This window comes from Rhipicephalus microplus, unplaced genomic scaffold (genome assembly GCF_043290135.1).
Source record: "Rhipicephalus microplus isolate Deutch F79 unplaced genomic scaffold, USDA_Rmic scaffold_14, whole genome shotgun sequence".
Lineage (NCBI taxonomy): Eukaryota > Metazoa > Arthropoda > Arachnida > Ixodida > Ixodidae > Rhipicephalus > Rhipicephalus microplus.
In genome coordinates this window covers 22,740,025-22,764,983 of record NW_027464587.1, presented here as the reverse complement: position 1 = coordinate 22,764,983, position 24,959 = coordinate 22,740,025, and the positions used below count along the sequence as shown (strand labels likewise).

Sequence of the window (24,959 nt, the reverse complement as noted above, 5' to 3'; positions counted from 1 at the left end):
TGCATGAGGCATAGTGAAAGATGCTGCTGAAGAGGTCTGCGTGAGAGAGCCATCAGCAAAAATGTGCACTGTTTATCCTTAGATATAGGCAATATACAACAAAGCGAAATGCTCAAGTCCAGCAGTTGGTATTTTTTACTTTTTGTTATTCCAGAGATCGAAAGTCACATGATCGGCTTAGGCATCGTCCAGAGCGGTATGTCGGATATTTCACGTGGTGCATGATGTGAAGGCAGCGTATCTCAGTGCGCCATAACAGCTTCTGAGTATGCAGCATTAGGTCGTGTATTAAAAACCTCTGCCAGTGGATAGTCTCGATGCCTTGTCAGTGACCTCAGATGTACTCGCAGTGGCTTGTGTTGAAGATACCCACGAGCTCGACAAGCATGTGCTTCTGCAATAGTGCCCCATGTAGAAGTACATCAAGGTGCTCCTAAGCAAATTCTTAGAGCACCTGAGCACCTTAGGGCACCTGAGCTCCTTTAAGTGTAAGTGCAGCAGATGCATAAACACGGGAGAGAACAGGAGCACTGTAGCGGAAGTATCCAACAAAAAGTGCCTAGTATAGTTTTGTCCAGGTCATTCGCCATATGTCTGGAAAATCATAGATGTCATCGAGATTATCAAGTGCCTATATATATGTGGTGGCCAGTGAACGGTTGTGCAGCGCGAGCGGTTCCGCTTTTCAATCAAGAAACTCGCTAGCAGACGCTGCCTGTGTCAGCTTTGTGAGGTGACTGAGGGGGAGTGTAGAGCAGGAGACAGGTGGAGGGGACACGAATGCGCGTTGGGAAGTCAATAGACCACCAGTTCTATGGCATACCAAATGACTGCATGACACGGCTATAACTCTCATTGATTTTCTTTGTGTATGCACCATACTGAATGGATTCAAAGCCCCTTTAGAAATGTTTATTCCTTCTGGCTGGAGTGTATTGAACTTGTGAACAAGGTATGGCTCTGCATACTTTCTGTCTCTAGGGGGCAGGAAGTTTGACTGAAGTATGTAAAGTTTGAGATTATCGAATTAGTGTCGTGCCACATTATGATGCTGTGCCACTGTTTTTGATAATTTCCTTGTCATGCCCGCACAATGACCGTTTAATCTAACATTAACAAGCTGTCTTGTTTTGTTACTATACCATTTGTGACAATATGAACATTTGATCATGTAGATAACATTTGCAGTGGTGCAGGTACAACTATATTTTATATGATGGACGTAATCACTTATGGTGAGTGCTTTTAACGAGGATGCTACTCGAAAAAAGTGTTCCTCTAATCTGTAGCCTAAGGCTTAAGGAGCCACACTCGTAAAAAGAACTTTCAGTGTATCAAGATATGTATTCCTCTCTATTTCTCTTTGATTGATAGAAAAAAAAAAAAATCACCTGGCATTACTATGGAGAATGGCACGAGTGGTCCAAAAGTTCAGTGTTCGGCTGATTAGGTCTGAATAGGTTGTGCCATCTAGCAGGGCCCCTCATGAGCCAAGCAAGCAGAACCACAGGCTCCAGTACGGCAGAAAATTGTTGAATGGCCGTTGTTGCTACTGCGGCCCCACTACTTTCGCTCTGCTACTACTGGTGTCAGTGGCCCCGTAGTCAAGGTGGGCAACATTGGGCATGAAAACAGTGACGTCTAAAATACCGCTTGCACGCAAGTGATTTGAGGCATGTTAACTCGATGCAAACGATAAAAAGGCAGCTATATTTGAACATAAGTACTTCCTTGGCACAAAAGTATCGCTACGAGGTTCCTAGACCGCTATTTCAACAATCAACTTCAACCTAATAACTGTCTTTAGTATCCTTTTAATATTTATACTGGGGGCAATACACGACTTTTCATTACTTGCCAGTATTAGATAATTCTTACGAAGGATATTGTTTTTGTTCAAGGGGACATTTGAGTATTTGGTTATAAATGCTGGCGGCTGGTTGGGTTGTGCTACGGGGGTCTTTTTAGCTAGTGTTCTTTTCCTACGTACTTTACATGCTTCGTTGTAGACATTGTTTAGGGCGTCTTGCGGGTAATTTCTTTCTAATAACATTTTCTTTAGGGTGCTTAAGTGGTCAATGTATTCACCATTGTTGCTACAAATCCTTTTTACACACCTCGCTTGTACAACAATAATCTCTTGTTTGAAGCGTCGAGAGTAAAGATTAGTGTAATCTCAGTGATGTCACCGAGGTCTTTCAATTTAGAGCAATTCTTGGAGCATCAAAATTTTCATTTTGGAGCACTTTGTAGCAGCAAAATTTTTATTTGGAGCACTTTGGAGCAGTGAAATTTTCTATTCTGGAGCACTTCGTAGCAACAAAATTTTCCACTTGGGTTAATCTGGAGTAGCCAACTTCAAATCCAAGAGAAGTAAGTTGCATTTACATTCAAGCACATGAAAAATTAGTCTAAGGCTCTTGTGAAGCGCTAGAAATATTTAGGCTCATGGCAAATTTCATGGAGCCAATCATCTTAGAAGCACTCCCTATTTCAGTTCATGATGTAAGAATAATGGCATCATGCTGGCAAGCATTCTGGAAAAACTTGTTCAGTAATTATTTCAATAGCAAATAAACAGAATACTGGTTGAATAAAATTATACTTTATAAAAAAATACTATAAATACACATAAATGGTTGTCAGCAGATATAGTAGCAAGCTCTGTGATGTACAGCGCTAGAGACTCTCACAGTTCTAAGTGCATTTCCCTAAGATGTCTTCAAGAATAACGAAAGGATTTTTTTTCTTAACGACCGATCAGACTGCTGGTCGTAATATGACATCACTCAGCTTGTCTAAGAAAGCCAACCTCTTCCGGCACTTGTCTCTGTGTTGAAACTAAACAATTTAACAAACTTTTTTTTCCAGCAATATTCTATGTGGCTAGGGCGTTCTGTCTTACTCCAAAAACCCCCTACCGCGTCCTCTAGAAAGCAGTGCATAAAGAAAAATTCTCAGAGTGTACCTTATGCATACCAATGCGAAGGCAAGATCCATTTTGTTTTTAATGGGATAGCAATCATTTGGACATTGTCGAATGGTTTTTTTCGTTGCCAGGGGTGTGGCCAGAAATTTTTTTAAAAATTGGGGAGGGCGTTGCACCTTGATCTAAAGGGGTGGGAGGGCAGGCAAAAGGTCATTTTGCGCTATATATGCTATGGCAAAAAAATTTAGGAGGTGAGGGGGGGGGGGCACGCGTTTCCACCAATTACGTGCTCTTCTGCGGACGTGAAGCATGGAAAATTAGATTGCGATGCTCATACATAGACATGACAGACATTCTGGCGGCTCGCATGCATTTATTAGTGAAAATCGCTTTATTACATGCTGCGCAACTCTTCAAATGAACTACTGGCAGCGTTCCTGGAACAGAAGACGTCGGCCAATGAATCGCCACCACAGTTTCATGTTACCGATTGGACTAGACGTCATGAGCCCCTGCGGAGAACGCATTTAGCCGCTAAGCGGACTTGGACAACAGAGTTGTGTTGGCACCAAACATAGCACCGTGGATTTTAGGACGCACGCACGATTGCTGTTTATTCATCGAAAGAAAATAAAATAGGTATGTGATTGTGACTTTGGTGGCCCTGAGAACAAGGTGCTCATGTATTGACACGCCGACGTGGCTATTGCCGGTAATAGACGCTCCCAAATGCGACTTTGGCGCAGTTCGGCGCAATTTTCGTTGATGTTATCAGGATGGCGCAGTAAATCTGATTTGGCGTACTTTGGCCCAGAAGTGGGATTACTCAGAACACGACGTCTTAAAACAACTTTCAAACAGAAAGGACATTGTCATAAAGCTTGCGGACAGGTGTGTTGGTGTAGTATTCAGAAAACACGGACAGGGAAAAGACAAGGACAAGCACAGACTATCAACTGAAGGTTTATTCATCCCGCATTGCATATATAAACAACAACCAGGAAAAAAAGAGAAGAAAAACATACAGGAAGAAAAGTAGCATTTGAAAAAACATCAGACTTCATATACGCGAAGCACGAGGCAGAAATCAGATGAATCACATGCAAGCCATTTGCCAAAAATTGAAGCTCCTTATCTAGGAGGGCAACCAATTGTTTGCTCATGCATTTGTCAGGTTCTTGGGCCATTATCTCTGCTTCAACAATCATGCGCGTGTGATCATCTTTGTGCCTGTACAATACCGCTGTATTTTTAAACAGTGCATGGCGACCACACCTGCTGACATGCTGAGCTAAGAATAAGAAGCCCTCGTTGCCATTGCAAACATTGTGTGCGTGTTCGTGCAGGCACTTGTTGAGGTACCTCCCAGTCTGCCCAATGTAGCACGCACCACATGATAGCGGAATCCTGTATACTACATTCTTGACACATTGGACAAACTTGGATTTGTGCCTGACACTGCAGGAACACTCAGGCCTACTGTTTGCAGATGTCAGTTTGGCGAGCTGGGAAGGTTTGTGCGGGGCTGAAAAAACAACCTGCACGCCTAGGCGTTGGGAGACCTTTTTTATCCAGTGCGATAACTGGCGCATGTAAGGAATCACTGCGATTCTGTCTCGTTTGCCTTTGTCCCTGCCATCAATCAGCACTCTCTCCACTTGTGTTTTCTTCTTTTTTATATATTCTGCCACAAAAACGAGAAGCAAATCCAGATAGCCAGCTTCTTTTAGACGATCCACTTGATTCTGGAAGCTTGTGTTCATCACATGAGAGCAGGATCTGTCTAGGGTGTTAGTGAAGCAAGAGTTCACTATGCCTCTCTTAAACAACTTGCTGGGTGCCGATTTAAAAGGTAAGAGCGATTTCTTAGCCCTAGGCTCATACATCGAGCATGCGTGGTTTGCGCTAAACATGACTTTCAAGTCCAAGAAGCGAATGGAATTATTTGTTGGCACTTCGTGTGTCAGGACTAGGGGACTTAAGTAACTCACTTAAAGCAGCTAATACAATTGATGAAACCTCACTTATGCTGGCTGAGTAACGCTTGAAAACTACCAGGTAGTCATCAACGAACCTAACCATCCTCACAACATGGTCACAGTTGAGCCCTTCCTTCAAGTCCTTGTTGAACTTAGCTAACAACAGATCGATCAGAATCAGAGCAATCAAAGATCCTATGGACACACCTCTGTTTTCATACACATCACCATTCCATTCTACATAGGTAGAGGTCTAATAGGAAGCTAGCAGATCAAGAAAACCGCTGACACTAACTCCAGCTGCATTTTGGAAAGTTATGTCACCCAGCTAATCTATACATTCTTCTACACACGAGTACAAAGCATCACGAGGAAGAGAATATTACAAGTCTTTGATGTCTATAGAAAATGCACTTAAATTTGGGGGGGGGGGGGGAATACTCTTTGAAAAATTTTGTGACCTGGAACGAGTTCCTGTATGTCTTCTTCTCTTTTTTCCTGGTTGTTATTTATATATGCAATGCGGGATGAATAAACCTTGAGTTGATAGTCTGCGCTTGTTATTGTCTTTTTCCCATCCGTGTTTTCTACCGCGTAGTGCTCTTAGATAATGTATCACCAACTGGCCCAATCGGCCACCTTGAGTAGTATTCAGGCCCATAATAAAATATAAAAACAAGGCTATCAGACAGCTCGGCAACAACACCCACTTTAAAAAATTAGCCTCAGATTCGACTGAAGACTAATAGCATAGTAATAGCATACTACACACAGTAACACATTTTCTAGTCAGGGAGCTGATCACACCCTCCGAGCACTGGTTCTTCATGCCCGAGAACAATCAAGCAGGTCGCTTTTACCTCTTCCCAAAAATTCATAGTTTACATACATGAACTGTTTATCGCAAAAGTCCCAGACAGGCCTATAGTGTCTGATAACAATATACCTACTGAGTCGTTATCGAAATTTCTAAACCATCATTTATCTAATATACTGTCTACCTTACCATCATTTGTTCAAGATACACGTCATTTCCTCTGAATAATAGATTCTATCAATGAAACACAAGCATTTTATCAGATCAGGCCATTCTGGTAACATTAAATGGGTGCTCCTTGTATACGAATATTTCTATAACTTAAGGAATTGAAGTGGTATGAAAGTCACATATAGAATGCAAGCAGAAACATAGTGTGAAACTGTACCTCTCGTCACATTTAATTATTAAATTTGATTCATTCTATTACCTACAAACTCAGCACTAGCACAGGAACCCCTTTTGAATCAACATATGCCAATATTTATTATGAGACAGCTGTATAAAATGTCATCATCAAACGCCGGAAGAAGAAGAAAGAAGACTGCTGCCTGTAGCGAGCGCGCGCTACTTCACTTCTTCCAATAAACCGTATTTTTTATTTATTTACAAATACTGCTGTCCCATGCCTGGGACATTGCAGGAGCGGGTACAGAAAAATCAACGAAAGCACAGAAACAAACAATAGTGCACACAAATTTATGTGACTAACACATAAAATTTTTCCCGAACTCTACAGTGTTCATTCTACGCAATGCACCATCAAGCTTGTTCCAGACTTCCACCACACGCGGAAACAAAGAGAATTTGAAACAATCCAAACGAAACCTGAAGGGTACAAGGTTCAAAGCGTCTGTACTACGTGTTGTACGCGCTGGTATATCAGCGAAAGATAAGGGCGCGTGAACGCGGGTCATTTTGTGTACAATCTTGTGCAACAAGATAATACTCTCACGTGTACGGCGGTGTTCCAGTGAATGAAGTGACAACAATTGAGCATGTGAAGACGGGGAGAAGTCCCGATCATAATGGTTAAAAACGAAATGTATAGCCTTATTCTGCACAGATTCTAACCTGTTTTTATCTTGCTCAAGATGAGGCAACCAAACCACAGAGGCGTACTCGAGCATCGGTCTCACTAGTGTCTTGTAGGCAGTTAGCTTACAATCTTTTGTCGAGTTTTTCAATCTTCGCTTTAAGTAACCAAGTTTCCTTAGAGCTTGACAAGTTATCTGATCAACATGTTTGCCCCATTTAAGGTCATGTGTAAAGGTGATGCCTAGGTATTCGAATTCACTCACATGTGCTAGGGTGGATCCATTGTAGTTATAACTGAAACTGAGAGGCTGTTTTTTATTTGAGAAAGTCATAGCTACAGTTTTCTTGTAATTTATGGGCATTTGCCACGTTGAGCTCCAATCGCAGAATAACGAGAATACGTTGTTGAGGACTGACTGGTCTTGAAAGGTAGTAATGCAGTTATACAGTACACAATCATCGGCATACAGACGTATGTTTACAGGGGTTCCAGAGATGACATTAACAACATCATTAATAAATATAATAAACAAGAGAGGCCCTAGCACAGAGCCTTGCGGCACACCGGATGTGATTTCAACAGGGGATGACTGCACCTGGTTGAAAGTAACGAACTGAGATCGAGAATGCAAATAATCCGCAATCCAACCGAGTAATTTAGAATCTTTAAGAAAGGAACTAAGTTTTAGAAGAAGTTTTTTATGGCATGCGTTGTCGAAAGCTTTCGAGTAGTCTATGAAAATTGCATCTGTCTGACCCCTTTTTTTAAGTGATGTGGCAATGTCATGGGTGAATTCTAGGAGCTGCGTTGTTGTGGAAAATCCAGCTTGGAAGCCATGCTGAGGTTGTTTGCGTCCAAATACTCAACAATATGTTTATGAATGATATGTTCCAGTAGTTTACAGCTTGTTGAAATTAGGGAAATTGGCCTATAATTTGGAATGAGCTGCTTATTGCCAGATTTAAATAACGGGACTACATTAGCTGTCTTCCAAAGTATGCGAACAGTGGCCGACACAAACGATTTATTAAAAATGACAGTCAAGTAACGAGCGCACCATTTGGAGTACCGCCTCAAGAACGTATTAGGAATGCCATCAGGACCGGAACATTTAGTTACATCTAATTTTAGTATCAAATTGTGAACACCTGAACAAGAGATTGTGATGTCTGGAATTGTAGACTGAACAAAGTTGCAAGCATAATCTGGGATAGTGCCATCATCACGAGAGAAAACGGACTTGAAATAGTTGTTGAAGCTTTCTGCAATAGTGTTAGAATCGGAGCATGATTGGTCATTTATAAGGAAGCAAGACTGAACAGATGACTTCGGGTTAATAGACTTCCAGAATTTGGTCGGGTTTCCTACCATAAACCGTGACAATGTATTGTTGAAATAGAAATTTTTCGCTTCCTGCATTTTCGCCTTCAAAGTACACTTCAAAGAATTAAGCAGTGGTGATCGCACAGCTGACAAAAGAGGACGACCTTTGCGAAATCGCTTTACACGGCGAGTTAGTTGAATGATTTCCCGTGTGTACCACGGATGTTTTGGATTGCGTTTAATGCACTTTTGAGGCACAAACTCTGATATGCACTCCTGCACAATACCATGAAAATGACCAAAGAGTACATTTACATCACTGTGTTCACTGCTAGGAAAAAAATCTTCAAAACTAGATGACAGCGTATCGATAATAGAGTTGTCATCGGCACGACTAAAATCAATCACACGCTTAAATTCAGGTCGTTTTGGCGGGTACACTATGTTGAGGCACGCAATTACAACATTGTGATCAGGCAAACCTGTGACATTCTCACTGTGGTATCCCTTTTTGCAAAATTCGTTGCTTATGAAGACAAGGTCAAGTATTGAATTTTCACGGGTAGGGGAGGTGACAATTTGAGTGAGGTCAAATGACAGTGCCATATTTACGAGCGAGTCACAAAGCTTTTTGTCACGACCGTAGGATGCAAAATTGTTCCAGTCAATGCACGAGGCATTGAAATCGCCAGTCAAAATTAATTTGCCTAGGTAAAGCTTGCGATCTAAAATATAGTTGGTAATATCAGAAAAAACGTCAGAAGTTTCGTTTGGAGGGCGATAAATAGCTCCTACAGCAATAGCCTGGCCAGAAATTGTTAACTTGCACCAGATAGATTCTGTGTTTGGCGGATCAGGAAGCAAAGAAAAGTCAATGTGATTTTTGATAAAAAGTGCTACACCCCCTCCACGACCACATAATCTGTCTTTGCGTAAAACTACATAACCCGGGGGCAAGATTTCAACATCTGAAACCGAATCATTTAACCAGCTTTCAGTGACGCAAATAATTGAGGGCTGGTGACATTCTATAAGCCAATTGAAGCTATCAATCTTGTTTGCTAAGCTACGCGCATTAATATTCAAAATGACCAAATTTCGATCAATACGCAGTCATTCTGGAAGTCGTGGTTGACGTGAATGTAAAGGCGCATGCGCGGGCGGCCGCTCAGGCGCGTGTTGAGAATGTTTGATAAGGGTGCCGCTGGATTCGTCCCAGCTATAACGGACGCTGTCCACGATAAGAGCATCGTGGCGAAGTCGAACTTTATCTGCATTTTTTCTGATTTCAACCGAGTGCTGCCACAAAGACTTGCGTATTTGTCGAACACGTGCCGAGAAGTCTTCATTTATGTATATTTTTGATCCTTTAAGTTTTCTTGCGTCGCCTAAAATTTGTGTCTTGGTACGAAAATCAATGAGCTTAATAATAACAGGTCGTGGACTACTATTCTTTCTTGGCGTTCCTAGCCTGTGCCACCGCTCAATGTTTTCACACTTGACGCCTAGTTTGACATTTATGAGTTCGTGCACAGTTTCCAGTAGCTGATCCGGAGTCTCTTTCTTCGTTTCCGTCAATCCATAAATGATCAGGTTGTTCCTGCGAAGGCGGTTTTCCAAGTCGTCGTTACGGTGGTCAAGAATTTCAACCAAGTTTTTTAGGTCCCTCACAGTACTTTCGAGCTCGTTCAATCGAGGAACCAGGTCCGCAGCCGCAGCTGTCCTTGCCTCTACGGTTTTTAACCTACTATCGAGAGCCGCTGCTGTAGTAGTGAGGCTGGCTATGTCCTGGCTAATTTTTTGCTGACCGGCAAGCAACTCCTTCAGCATATCTTCGATTAGGGAACCAGGATTAGACTCGACGTCTCCAGAAATCAAGAGTAGCATTCTTAGCCAACACAAAAATGAATTCACAGCGCATGCGCAAGGCAGGGGGTCCGGCAGCAGCAACAAGAAACGGTCATCGCTACTGTAACACTTGAAATGGTAGCGTACCTGTAAAATCAAGCAAACTAGCTTGTAGCGATCGGACGCCATGCCGTCGCCAGACCCACTGAAGAGGAGCTGTCGGGATGTCGTTCTTATATCCACCGCTGATGCCGTAGACGTCACTGCTGCGCCGTGCCATGCGCCATAGAAACAGTCCCATTCAAGTCCGTTACCGGTGCCCGTGATAAACGCCGATGATAAATTGAAAGCTTGAAAAGCAGGATCGGTCGAGGCGTACACGGCCCAGGAATCGGGAAACTGTGATGGGAGCACGCGCACATCGGACGACGAAGAACTGCATCTGCTGGTAACTGCGGCCACCTGTAAAATCAAGCAAACTAGCTTGTAGCGATCGGACGCCATGCCGCCGCCGGACCCACTCATTTTGTTCGAAGTAGTCCCTGGTCTCGATCGTCTTAATAATGGTGCCGTGAACCAGGATACTACCTCCTCGCCGGCAAAAAAGGTCAACCTGCCACGGAGCAGCAGAGAAGAAAACGGCGGAGGAGCAGAGGATCGACCTGGATCGAGCGACGAGACCACGGTGGACAGTACGAGCATCAGAACAAACGATTGACAAGTAAGGAGTCATTGTTAACCGCCTCAATATTAGCAAAGAAGTGATAATGAAGAAAAGGAAAGCGCTTCGCTCCCAGATCACGCGACTGATTAACGCAGCCGAGCAGCAAATTAATGATGGAGCTAACCAGGAGCAGCTGCTTACAACGCAGGCGCAGATTAAAGCAATAAGCGACAGTCTCAAGAGCGCGAACGAGCAAATGGAAAAGTTTCTAACAGAAGACAATGCCGAAGCTGAATTCGAAAGCGTCATAGAGTACGACATGAAATTAACGACGATCTTATCTGCAATAGAAATCAGACTTCGACAGCCTAAACAATCGGATTCAACCGATAGGACAAGGCAGGTGATGCCCTCAAGTACGGGACAAGAAGCAACGGAACTAGTTAAGCTACCAAAGCTTGAAATGATAAAGTTTGGGGGAAAACTTTGGAGTGGAACCGCTTTTGGTCTCAGTACGAGTCGGCAGTTCACCTGAGACCGAACATGAGCGAGGGACAGAAGTTTAATTACTTGTTAGCATCACTAACCGGAAAAGCTGCGGCTGCTATTGAAGGACTTCAGTACTCGGCAGAGGAAAATTATGATAACGCAATCAAAATACTGCAAAAAACGTTCGGCACTCGAGAACATTCCATTGAAATGCACATGAATGAGCTATTGAGTTTGGAGAAAGTGAGGTCTGTTCAAGATACCGATGACTTAAATAGGCTAGTATAGAGAGTGCAAGTTAACATATTGGCACTCAAGTCACTAAATGTGGAAACCGAGAGCTATGTGCCGATGTTGTTACCGGTATTGAAAGAGCAATTCCACCAGAATTATCAGTGCAGTTCAAGTCAAAAGAGGCTATGAGAAACAGCTCAGCTTCAGAAAACGGCGAGCAAAACAACGCAACGGGAAAAGCGTGCGAGGGAAAGCTGGACAGGCTTATGTTATTCTTAAGAGAGCAAGCGGCTTTTTGTGAAGAAACACAACGTGAACAAGAGAGGATAACTGCAAAACCAAGAGAGAACCGCGGACAGATGCGCACAACTTCAAGCTTCTATAGCTCAGTGGACAGAATATGCTTATTCTGCAAGCAGAAAACCCACGCAACCGAAAACTGTCGTAGGAGCATTCCCAATGGATGAAAAAAAAGCTATGCTTACCGAAAATAGAGCATGCTTCAGATGCACGCAACCAAACCACACTGCACGCATTTGCAAGGCCCAAGTAAAATGCAAGCAATGCAAGGGACGACATGCACGTCAGTATGTAGAACGGTGATGCAGAAAACAAGGGCAGAGCTGGTCTCAATAGCGCAAGCCGAAGCGACGAGGTCTACACTACAAGCAACCGAAAATATCAAGCATAAGTTTGTGCTTTTGCAGACGGCTGTAGCGTGCGTAGAAGGAAAAACATGTGGCCGACATTGCTGCTCGTTATTAGACAGCGGAAGTCAACGTTCATTTATTGAAGCGGGATTAGCGAAAAAAATAGGTGCGAAGGTGTTGCGACAGAAAAGGCTGACGATTGGTTCATTTAGAGGAGACGAAAAGGTCAAACTAATGAACGTGGTGCAAGTGACTGACTGTAGGATCACGAGAAACAAGCACGACAACAGTGATTGAAGCGTTACAAGTCGACGTTATCTCGCACAGTTGTATACCCACTCCAACTAAGAAACTCAGCGAGAAAATGAAACAGCTAAATATGCAAGTGGCTGATCACAGGACCAAAACGACTGCAACAAATTCTGTACAACTACTGATCGGCTCAGACTATTATTGGGAATTCTTTACTGGTAGAACTCAAAGAATCGAGGACAGACTGATGGCTGTAGAAAATATACTGGGATGGGCACTGTAAGGGCCGTCAGAACAAAGCAAGACAAAACTAACACATAATCAAGCAGTCATGGTTTTGAAGGTCGAAGCTGTGGAGACAGAACTCGAGCAAGAGCTACAGAAGTTCTGGAGCCTGGAGTCAATAGGGATCACAAGAAATAGTTTGGATAACACCGGAAATGAAGTGGTCGAAGAATTAGAGCGCAAAATTGTACAACAAAACGGTCGCTATCAAGTCAGCTTGCCATGGAAACAGGACGCAAACTTGGAAAGCAACAAGGAAAATGCGATAAAAAGACTACAGCAACTGACTAAAAGGCTGCAGACAAATGAAGACATGCTGTATCGCTACGACAAAGCTATATCAGAGTATATGACATTAGGAGTCGCAGAGGAGGTCCAAGAGCCATCAGAACAGCCAAATGCACTTTGCTACTACATGCCACAGCATGCGATCATTAGAGAGGACCGAGCCACAACAAAGGTTCGAGTAGTGTTTGGCGCCTCATCACATTCTCGAAAAGGCATGTCTTTAAACGAGAACCTAGAGGCAGGACCCAATTTGAATGAGAACATGCTATCGCTGCTCAATAATTTCCGAAAAGAAAAGGTGGTGTTAGTTGGAGATGTTGAAAAGGCATTTCTACAAATCTCTATACATGAAGAAAATTGAGATGCAGTGAGATTTCTGTGGTGGAAGCATGACGCTGAAGGAAGGTTAATGAATGAAGTGCAAACATGGCGCATGACAAGAGTAACGTTCGGAACAACACCAAGCACGTTTATACTGGCAGCTACAATTAAGCACCATTTGAAACAAGTGGAGGACCAGTTTCCTGATACGACAAGGACACTGCAGAAAGCGATCTACGTGGATGATGTCATTTTGGGAGCAGCAATGCTTGATGAAGCAGCCAAGTTGTACAAAGAGGCAAAGCAAGTGTTCAGAGAGGCAGCATACTTGATAGCAGTATACCACGATGGAAGCAAAGAATCAAGGCTGGTAACAGCAAAAAGCCGCGTAGCTCCAATTAAAGAGCTGACATTGGCGCGACTTGAACTGATGGCAGCGGTGGTAGCATCAAGATTATGCGACTACACAAAAGGTCACTTCAACGAAAGTTTTCAGGAAATACACTGCTGGACGGACTCGATGATTGTGCTGCACTGGATCAAGGGAACAAGCAAAAGAGATCCGTTTGTTGCCAACAGAATCGCAGAAATTAGAGAAAAAACACTTCAAGCAAGCTGGTCATTCGTTCAAGGTGACGACAACCCTGCTGACCTACTTACACGAGGAAAAAGCGCAAAGGCATTGATAACGTCAAAGTTATGGTGGAACGGTCCCGAATGGATAACATCACTAGAAAAGAACTTAGCAAGCATAATTGGCACAAATACAGACGTGGAAGACCAGCATAAAACACAATGTCACCAATGCATGGGAAGATCCGAAATTGCGCCAATATTGGAAATCGAAAGGTATTCATCATACGGACGGCTTATAAGAGTGACAGCATGGGTGTTCAGATTAATAAACAACACAAGAAAAGAAAATCACAAAGGGCCGTTGACAGGAAAAGAGGTAACAAATGCAGAGAAATACTGGATAAGACAGACCCAAACATTACTGAGACAAACAAAGGGTGAGGCCGATTCAAACAATCGATCATTTGAAATTAATGGACACGAAGTCTACCTTGATGATGATGGAATCATCAGACAGAAAGGACAATTGTAGTGCAGCCAAGAATTCAACAAGCACGTAATAGTAATTCCAAAGGATGAGCATTTCACGGAACTGCTAATACGTCACGTGCATAAAATGGTATCACACGGAGGAGTTCAAGTGACGCTGGCGCAACTTCAAACTAAGTTCTGGATATTGCAGGGTAGACAAGCAGTGAAAAGAGTTCTAAACAAATGTGTCGTCTGCAAGAGGCACAACTCCAGACCGGCGACTCAAGACATACCTCCACTTCCGGCAGACAGAGTCACTGAAGCAGAGCCATTCAAAGTTACGGGAGTTGACTTGACCTCTTTACGCAAAGGACAAGTACCAGATGGTGAAGCAATATGTACTGATATTCACCTGCGCGGTAACAAGAGGAGTACACTTGGAAGTTACCAACGATTTGTCATCGTCGAGTTTTCTACAAGCATTCCGACGATTTACAGCTCGACGGGGAATACCAGCAGTAATATACTCGGACAATGCCAAAACATTTATAAAAGCTGGAAAGGAAATCAACAGAATGCTCGAAACAATTAAAAACAAGGTCTTAAATAATTACTGCAGTGGCCAACAAATTCAATGGAAAACGATAGCCGAGTGCGCGCCATGGTGGGGAGGATTTTACGAGCGCCTCATAAGAAGCTTAAAGACGTCGCTGCGAAAAATAATATCGAAAAGCACAGCTTCAGTAGAGGAGCTACGCACTATTGTAGCAGAAGTTGAAGGAACACTCAACAATCGACCATTGACTTACGTATATAGAGAACCTGACGAGCCAATGCCACTAACGCCGGCAGACACCATAGGTGGACGGCGACAGCTTCAAGACGGACAAACAAGACTGTACAACGGTGACATTGAAGACGCATGGCGACGCAGATGCAAACTAGTGCGCGCTTGGTGGAAAAGATGGCATCAAGAATATATCAAGGAAATAGGAGCTACGGTAAAAGCCAAGACACGGCAAGCAAAACCACTCTCATAGGGTGACATCGTGTTGGTTGAGGACAAGGCTCCAAGAACATTTTGGAAAATGTGCCGGATTGAAAAACTCTACCCTGGGTGAGACGGAATAACAAGAGCTTGTCTCCTTCACACAGGCAAAAAAGAGCTTCTAAGAATGGTGAACCACATATACCCAATGGAAGGTTGTTTCAAATAGCCCGCGAGAGCTTATCACATTTCAACTATGGCGGGCGGGAGCCTATAAAATATCATCATCAAACACCGGAAGAAGAAGAAAGAAGACCGCTGCCTGGAGCGAGCGCGCGCTACTTCACTTCTTCTAATAAACCGTATTCGTTCGAAGCAGTCCCTGGTCTCGATCGTCTTAATAAGCTGTTTAAACCATCTCCAGTAAAGCCCTCCACCTATCTCAGCTATATAGATGGCATATTCATTATAACCACACTAAATACATTCATTTATAACTGTAAGAACTTCCACTGTAGTATTAAATTTACCATGCACGATTTTCCCAATCAAATTAACTTCCTAGACATGGCAGCATCTAACGAAGCAGGAAAATCAAACACAGTGCTTTACAGAAAGCCAGCCGGAGGCCAACAATACATAGATTACACTAGTCACTCTCAACACTGCAAACAAGAAATTTTCGTTGTGCAATCGAGGTGCATAAAAAGGATCTATAGCTACGACGGTGAATACATTGACCACTTTAGCACACTAAAGAAAACGTTATTTGAAAGAAATTACCCACAGGACAATGTCTACAACGAATTAGGTAAAGTAGGTAGAAAAAGAACACTAGCTAAGAACAATTACAGCATATCCAGGGACTGAATTATGATGAGTGGGGCGAAGCGTTCGTGCATCCGTCTGTCCGTCCAACCGTGGGTCAATCTGTCTGTCCGCTGACACCGCTGTCTGTCCACACTCTGTCCGGTCAATCTGTCTGTCCGCTGAATCTGTCCATGTGTACGTCCGTCCCTCTACTACAGAACACTCCAAGTACCACCATCACGCATCTTTTCATCATATATTGGATGGATGGATGGATGTATATGGCTGTACCCTTTAGATCGGGTGGTGGCTAGCGCCACCAAGCCGTAATACTTAATGAACCAAAAACTAGATTTATTTTTTTTCCCTTAAATATTGAGGTTGAGGATTCGTACTTTGCAGTGAAGGGTTTAATTTTCACTCGTGCCTTGACTTTAGCCACCAATCAGATAACCTCCTAGTTAATTCTACCCGCTTAAAGTCTATTTTGCCCTCACTGTCCCTAAACCCCAGTGCTTTGAAAAACTCTGCGCCATCATCCTGAACTATAGGGTGAAGCCCTTTACAGAACATTATAAAGTGTTCCGCAGTTTCTTCTTTCTCTCCACACACACTGCATACAGTGTCTACCCCATCGTATTTGGCCCGATATGTCTTGGTTCGTAATACTCCCGTCCTGGCCTCAAACAGTAGAGAACTATCGCGAGTATTATCATAGATCCTTTCCTTGGCAATTTCCTGCGTATAAGTTCCATAGATCTCTTGTGCGGACTTCTTAATCATGCCAATTCTCCACATATCGGTCTCGGCTTCCTTCACCTTCTTCTTAACCGATAATTCTCTTTGGTTTGGCCCCCTGCTGTTTTCCAAGTATTTACCAGTCAACTTTCTGGTTCGCTTCCGCCATTTTGTATCGACATTCTTCATGTACAAGTAGCTGAATACCTTCCTAGCCCAAGGCTCCTCCCCCATTTCTCTCAATCGCTTTTGAAATTTTATCTTGCTGCTAGCTTCCCTGCCCTCAATTGATGTTCATCCCATATCACCTTGTACTCCCTGATTTGGTGTATTCCCGTGAGCTCCTAAGGCAAGCCTACCTATTACACGTTGCTTAATTTCTAATATTGCTTGAACTTCTGATCTCATGCACAAGACCGCATTGCCGAACGTCAGACCAGGAACCATGACCCCGTTCCATATTCCTCTCACATCATACCTATTGTAATTCCACAGTGCCCTGTTTTTCATTACCGCTGCATTCCTGTTACCTTTAGTCGACACCGATATTTCGTGTTCCCTTAGGTACTCGGCCCCATTGCTTATCCATACGCCCAGATATTTGTATTTATCTGTTATCTGTAGCGTGACCTCCTGTATTCTAAGCTCACTACCTTCATTTTCATTAAAAATCATGGCTGCTGATTTTTCCTTACTGAATCTGAAATCTAACCTATCTCCCTCATTACCGCAGATGTGCACCAATCTCTGCAAATCTTCATTGTTGTCGGCCATTAGCACTATGTCATCTGCGTACATCAATGCTGGTAGTGCCTGTTCAATGAGTTTTCCTTGTTTGACGAAAGAGAGGTTGAAGTCCAGTCCACTTCCCTCTAATTTGGCCTCTAATCCTTGTAGGTACATCATGAATAATAAGGGTGACAGGGGACACCCCTGCCTAAGCCCCCGTTTTACCGCTGCAGGCTTGGATACCTGTTTTTTCCACTTTATAATTACCTTGTTACCTTTATAGATATCTTTTATTGATTATATACGAATACTGTCATCTAGCGGACATTCTAAGAACTAAATCAGAGGTGGCTACCTACTACATACATTGCGGACACACGACCCACGGCTTACGGAGCTTCGCCCATCAGTAATTACAAACGGGTATGTGCCACCGTAGGTTACAAAGGATAACGGGAGACGAATGGGTGACGTCACAAGGAGCTTTGCCCCTAAAAGACCCCCGTAGCACAACCCAACTGGCCACCAGCATTTATAACCAAATACTCAAACGCACTCCCAAACATAAACAATATCCCTACTGGCAAGTAACGAGCACCTTAGAGAAGTGCCTGAGATAAGGTCATATATCACTTCAGTAGAAATTTTAAGGACATGTTAGTGCATGCAAAAGTAAACCTGCATCCTACTGTGTGCATAACACCTTGCTCCAGTCCAAGATGCAAGACTTGCAAACACCTTCAAGATGACATGAAATGCACCTGCACTAGTACGAACATTATCTACATGATCTAGTGTTCATATTGTCACAGACAGCACATTGACAAAGTGGGACTGCCTATTAATGTTAGGTTAAGGAAACACGGCAAGCCCTATACCCGCCATATATTTTAGGTGAAGTTTATGTATCTTTTTCTTCATAACCATAAAAGATACAGTAATTATTTTACTGTCATTGTAATCATGAGTCATTCCTCTTTTTACTAAAGCATATTAAGCACTAAAAATTGTAATGCTCATTCTTTGTTAATTTTTACTTCAGGTACCTAATTATCACTCAATAATAGCTATTAGATGTTCTGTTGCAGAATAGTACTTCCTCCCACAACAATAATTCTGCTTCAGTATACTTTCCATTACGTCATCTAAATACTGGCCGAAAAGTATGATTCTAGACACTGTGGTTGCTGAGAAAAAAAGAACATAAGTGCAATGAAAGCATGTTCTGAGATAATCGTATCTAAAGTTCGAAATCTGCAATACTTCAAAGTTACAATGAAATAACAGCAAAAGGACAGACTTGCTCAATAGGCAGATACTCATTGCCAATGTAATTTTTTTTCTTTTTGTGTTGAAACGTCTTGGCTGATGGGCCTCATTTTTCACCTGCTATGCAACCGTGTCAGCACAGTACTGTTGAGGGTGTATAGGCCCTGCACTGTGCAGTGCCTCAGTAAAACTCCAGAATAGTACAGCACATTCACACGGGCTATATTTCCATCATTATAAATTCATCAAGAATGCATATTTACATTGTATGGAGCTCGAGGGAAACATTGTTTTGGATCGCTCTAGCACATGACAATCCAACGACTCGTTATCATTTTGGGTTTTCCCACGGAGAAAGTAATTCTGGATGAGCCAGTTCCACATAATTTGGCTTAACAGCCTTAATAACAGATGCTGGAAAATGTCCTTCATGAACAAATGGTTCATCATTCAACTGGGCTTTGTTGAATTTACACAGTTTCAGAGTTCTTCAAGCAAAGGCCATTGGATTTATCGGTAGTTTTTGATGCCCTGTGGAAATATGTAGACCGGACAGCAGCTTTTCGTGTGCCCTCCAGGCTGGCTCTAATTTTTTTAATGGCCCAACATTAATAGTTTTGGTGCCTGCCAATGATGACACCGCTTAGACGTCGCCGGCCAGATATAAATTTTCCAACAGAAGGCTTGATTCCTCCATTTTCTTTTGTTTTTGCAGTTCTGGGCCCATTTTTTTTTTTTTTGAATGCTCTAAATGAACTCCAGCTTGCAAACTGTTACTTCTTCATATGGCTATGATGCCTGAACTGCAAGAAATCCCTTGCTACGCAGTATGGGAAAAATATGTCATTTTTAGAGGGAAAAATCGTACTAAGACAAACAAATGACTGATTCTGGTTCAGAAAATGCTGAAGATTTCAAATAATGCAAAAAGAAATGATTTTTTTCAATGCTTTTGCTTACCTGTCTCCCTAAACGGTGATTCCGCTGACAGAGCAAGGAAATTACCAAAAGCAGTGGCGCAGCATTTTAATGTGACAGGACACTACTTCGATGATCTGAAACTCTATATAATACTTCAGTCATACTTCCTGCCCGCTAGATACAAAAAATATACACAGCCATACCTTGTTCGAAAGTTCAATACACTCCAACCAAAAGGTATAAAAATTTCTAAAGGGGCTCTTGAATCTATTCAGTATAGTAAAAAAAAACACATGAGAGTTAAGCCCTGCCCTCCTTCTAAGCATTGCCAGCTTACCGTTGTTAAGTGGTGCTTCTGACAACCACGGTTCTGTTCTAGCCTTGAGGAAGACTAGTGCGCTTGTCAAAACGTCGTCTCAGGCACACAACCCCTGCTTATGAATTTTTTCATCAGGTATCCAAGATAAGATAGAGTGGAGTATGGAATGCTGTAATGGTTGTCCTTAAGAGTTGTCATGTGGATCCCTATTCTAACTCACACGATGGACCTGTTATTCAGCTGCACACCTTTTATCATTCTGTAGACACAGGAGTTACGGCGAAACCAGATTTTTCAGAAGCAGAAGTAGCTAGCACTTGAAGGAGATATCTGTGCTGAAGAAGCGCCTTGCGTAATTGATCGACGTAGCGCATTTAGAAACATAGGACAAGGGAAGGGACAGAAGGGAGCGCTTACTTCCAACAAAATCTTTATTTCGAGGAGCGTACATATATATGCTCACGAAATTCGAAGACAACAGATAAACAGATGAAAAACCCTCTATTGCCATGCGCTAAAAACTTATGATCTCAAAAACGACAATTCTTTTTCACAAAGACCGAGAGAAGGAGTGCTGACGCAGTTCAGCCCTAATCTACTAATTTTTTCTGCTTCAATAATCTCCCTTGTCACTTTATTTCTGTTTTTTTCTATGATTACTGTACCATGAAAAAGTGGTTTGCAGCCACACGTGCTGCAATGTAGTGCCAAAAAACCATCTCGACCATTTCTTACGTTGCAGCGTGTTCGCGGAGCCGGTCATTAATGCACCAGCCAGTTTGTCCTATGTAGTATTTACCGCATGAAAGAGGTATCTGATAGATTACAAATTGCGCGCATGTGACAAACAGTGTTAAGTGCTTTTTAGACCATCCCGGTTTTGCATGTGAAACAACTTTCATACACAAGTACGAGAGCTTTTTCGGGGCAGAAAACACCACTTTTACATTGGCCCGCTCCCCAACCTTTTTCAAGTTGTGGGAGATTCCATGCAGATAAGGCACTACGGCAAGCTTCTGACGTCTTACTGGCTCATCATGAGGGAGAGCTTGCTGCAAGGACTGAAGCTTCTTGACCAGAATACCCGCGACGGAAACCTGTACGTGAGAGGGGTAGCCAGTGTCCAGAAGTCGTTCTGCTTGTTCCTTGAAACTAGCTGCCATCAGATGTGGACAAGACCTCTGTAAGGCATTACTAAAGCACATATTTACAATGCCTCGTCTTACGAGCTTAGTATGGGCTGAGTGGTACGGAATCAAGGGTTTGTTACTCCTCGGCTTGTACATCCAACAAATGTGGTCTAGGTGAAAAATGAGAGCGATATCTAAAAATCTGAGAGTGTTATTGACAGGCAACTCATGGGTTAAAACAAGGGGACTAAACCGCTCCTTGATGAAGTTGAAGATATCTAGGGCACAAAAAGTGGGGTCACAGTCAAAAAGAATGAGGAAGTCGTCAACAAATCTAAAGATGCGCATGATTCGGTTGTCACTAAGGTCACCGGAAACGGTTCTGTCAAGCTTGGCTAAAAACAAATCACTTAAGATTGGAGCAATACATGATCCAATACAAATGCCCTCCTTTCTTTTGAAGGTGGGGCTTCCCGTTCCATTGAATAAAAGTAGATTTCAAATAAAAGGATAAAAGTTTTAAAAAGCTACTAGACGATATACCAGCACTATTCTGAAATGTTATGCTACCAAGCATGTCAATGCACTCTTCTACACAACTAAGAATCGATTTGTGAGGCAACGAATAATACAGATCTTTTACATCAATGGAAAAACCACACATGTGCTGATTCGAACGGGGTCGGACGAAATCAAGAACTTGATGGGAATTTTTCACGAGAAATGGGTCATCTACTGTTAATAGACCAAGCTTACTTTGTAAAAACAACGCAACATTTTTTTGCCACGTGCCATTTTCTGAAACGATAACACAAAATGGTTTTTCAGGCTTATGTGTTTTCGCACTGAAGAATACCTCAAGACAACCTTTTTTGCTACTTGCTATGTCACTAACAAGTTTACTGAGGTCGAGCTTTTCACACATCTTTTTTGCCTGAGACTTGACTTTAGAAAGAACAACATTGTCGTAACTTTTGAAAACAGATGAAACAGCTTCACTTGCTTTAGAACTGAAAAGCTTGTAAGAAAGAACAGCAAACCCTCCTTCCTTGTCGGCTGGAAGTACGGCGAGGGCGTTGTTCCTAAGGTAGGCCTCCACTTTTCTCAGCGGCAATTTGGAAGAGTGTTGCTTCGAACGAAGAAGCACATCAACACCTGCTGACACACACCGGTCATGTTCCGAGTCAGTTGCCTTCCCAGAAATTTGGCGGACCAAGGAGAGCCTTTCAGGTGCGGAAAGCCTTGGCTCTACCGCAAACTTCGGTCACGCTTGCAACGTAAGAAATGGTAGAGATGGTTTTTTGGCACTACATTGCAACACGTGTGGCTGCAAACCACTTTTTCATGGTACGGTAATCATAGGAAAAACAGAAATAAAGTGACAAGGGAGATTACTGAAGCAGAAAAGATTAGTAGATTAGGGCTGAACTGCGTCAGCACTCCTTCTCTCGGTCTTTATGAAAAGGAATTGTCGTTTTTGAGATCATAAGTTTTTAGCGCATGGCAATAGAGGGTTTTTCATCTGTTTATCTGTTGTCTTCGAATTTCGTGAGCATATATATGTATGCTCCTTGAAATAAAAATTTTGTTGGAAGTAAGCGCTCCCTTCTGTCCCTTCCCTTGTCCTATGTTTCTAAACGCACTACGTCGATCATCTATGTCTTACCAACATGCCCAACTTTATACTCTAGTAACCTTGCGTAACACAGCCAAGTTGCATTTGCATACCTTTTTTGTTCTTCAGATTTCAAATCCGACTTTCATGCCTTTCTGCAGGTGACGTTTTTGCGAAGATTTCAGCCCTGTTCGGGAATGCCGTCTGCTCTGAACTGGTCATACCATCTGTGCAGCAAGGCAATAAGAACCGCAGCAGAGGAACACAGGTTATAACGAAGTGCTCACGGACATTTTGTATTGAAGAAAACACCAGCCTCGCAGACTATTCTATACTGTTCATTGGACCAGAGAACGGGACACTGACAAACATCGTGTTCACGTTTAACAGTTGTGTGTGCTACTCTTACAACCCAAACACTCAAGACATTCGTCGAGAAAGCTTGGCAGTCAACCGGCAGCTCATGCGTCGTTACTACCTTGTTGAGAAGGCAAAGGACGCCCACATTGTGGGGATTCTCGCAGGCACCCTAGGGGTTCAAAGTTACCTCTCGGCGATCGGCCACCTGAAGAAGCTGATTCGGAATGCTGGGAAGAAGCCATACACGCTCGTTACGGGCAAGCTCAACGTGGCCAAGCTCGCCAATTTCCAGGAGATTGACGTTTACGTGCTTGTCGCATGCCCTGAGAACACTCTGCTCGATTCCAAGGAGTTCTTCCAACCGATCGTGACCCCCTTTGAGCTGGAACTAGCCCTAAATCCTTCGAGGCAGTGGAGCCAGACATTTTCAGCCTCGTTCAGTGACATCCTACTAGGCAAGTGAACTGTCCGGCGTTACCTATTCAAATTTATGGCATTGTGTTTGGCAAGTTGGCAGATAACTAATGTTGAAGAAAGCCGCTAAAACATCAAAAGGGAGGAAAACTGACTGACAGAAGAAGAGACTGAAAACAGAGGTGGCTAAAACGATTAACGTTTATTTTGGAAAAAAACACCTCCTCCAGAGTCTGTACAGAGCATGCGCAAAAGCACTCTACTTGATTGCTGCACCGATCTTATCCATGCTAGTCACCACTGTTGAAGAAAATCACACTTTGTCCTGATCAGAAATACAGAAGCTGAGAAGCTGTTTTTGACCAGGAAAGAGTAATTTTTTGAACCATGGAGACCTGAATGAACAAGATTAGTGCAGTGATCTAGTAAGAAGCCTTCGCACATGCTCTGTACAGACTCGGGAGGAGGCCCATAGTAGCTCACAGTGTACTCACAGACACAGACGAAGAATGGATACACAAAGACAAGTGCTCACTAGCAACTGAATATTATTTCGAAAGAACATGCGAGTCGAAATATGCAGAATTGCCTATGCAATTGTGGCTGCACTCCTGTCTTTGGTGACACTACCGTAATTGCTAAAACGTCATGTGAGAAAAAAAAAAAGGTTGATTATTGAAGCTGTGCCAATTGAAGAAAAAAATGCAATGAGTAAACCTTTAATAATGCTATCCACTAAAGAGTTATCATTCTAGCCGGGAGCGAACTGCCTTGCAAGCTTTTCTTGACTTTGAGTAAATGATTACGTGTTGTCATGGTCAAAGGAGGCTTTTGACAGTATGTACTCGTGAATGGGCAATTCGGCATATTTATATTCGCATGTTCCTTTGAAGTAAGCTTCAGTTTATTTTTGTGCCTCCCTTTTTTTGTGCATGTGCGCTGTGAGCCATTATGGATCTTCACCACCTAGTCCGGTCAAATACCTTCTTCAGGAGGAAGCATTAAATGTCAATTGTTAGTAGTCACCTTTGTGTTCACTGGCTCTGCCTCTTGAGTTTAAAATTGTGATCGCACCGTCTTTCTGCTTCACATTTTTTCTACAACACTTGAGCACCACAGGCAGTGTGGCAATGAGGCTGGTATTACTTGTGCAATTGGCTGTTGAAGCAGTGCTATCCAAATCGTGGGCCCCTGTGGTTGTAACTTATTGGCAGCCGACATGTTTTTTCCTATCGCTTATTACAACCATGCTTTTATTTTTACAGCTGCCAATAAGCTAAGCAACATATCTGCCGTGAAATAATGAGCAATTAATAGACAAGAAGCACACCGATATTTAACATGCACTTCGTAAAATTTGCTTTCAGTAAAGCAGAAATGGATACGTGCCCTTTTGATTATAAAAACTCATATTAAATAACAGTTATTGACATGTCAAGGACAGCTACATCGCATCTTTTCTGCATGCCCGACACCTCTGTCCATGAACACACACAAGCAA

General features: G+C 42.8%; 1 protein-coding gene and 1 long non-coding RNA gene across 4 annotated transcripts in view; one reads left to right on the top strand and one right to left on the bottom strand.

Annotated features, from left to right (window-relative positions):
• Positions 1-24,959, top strand: part of Dph2 (Diphthamide biosynthesis 2) — a 126,804-nt gene that overhangs the window by 89,776 nt on the left and 12,069 nt on the right. For all 3 annotated transcript variants that reach the window (XM_075882921.1, XM_037432238.2, XM_075882922.1), the window contains one exon: positions 22,846-23,499. In XM_075882921.1, the coding sequence (XP_075739036.1) occupies positions 22,846-23,499 (654 nt within the window). The remainder of the gene's footprint in view (positions 1-22,845; positions 23,500-24,959) is intronic.
• Positions 3,877-22,912, bottom strand: LOC142784515 (uncharacterized). The gene is made up of 2 exons (XR_012888659.1): positions 22,798-22,912; positions 3,877-10,397 (listed from the first exon to the last, which is right to left on the bottom strand). It is a non-coding gene; the product is annotated as an uncharacterized LOC142784515 (long non-coding RNA).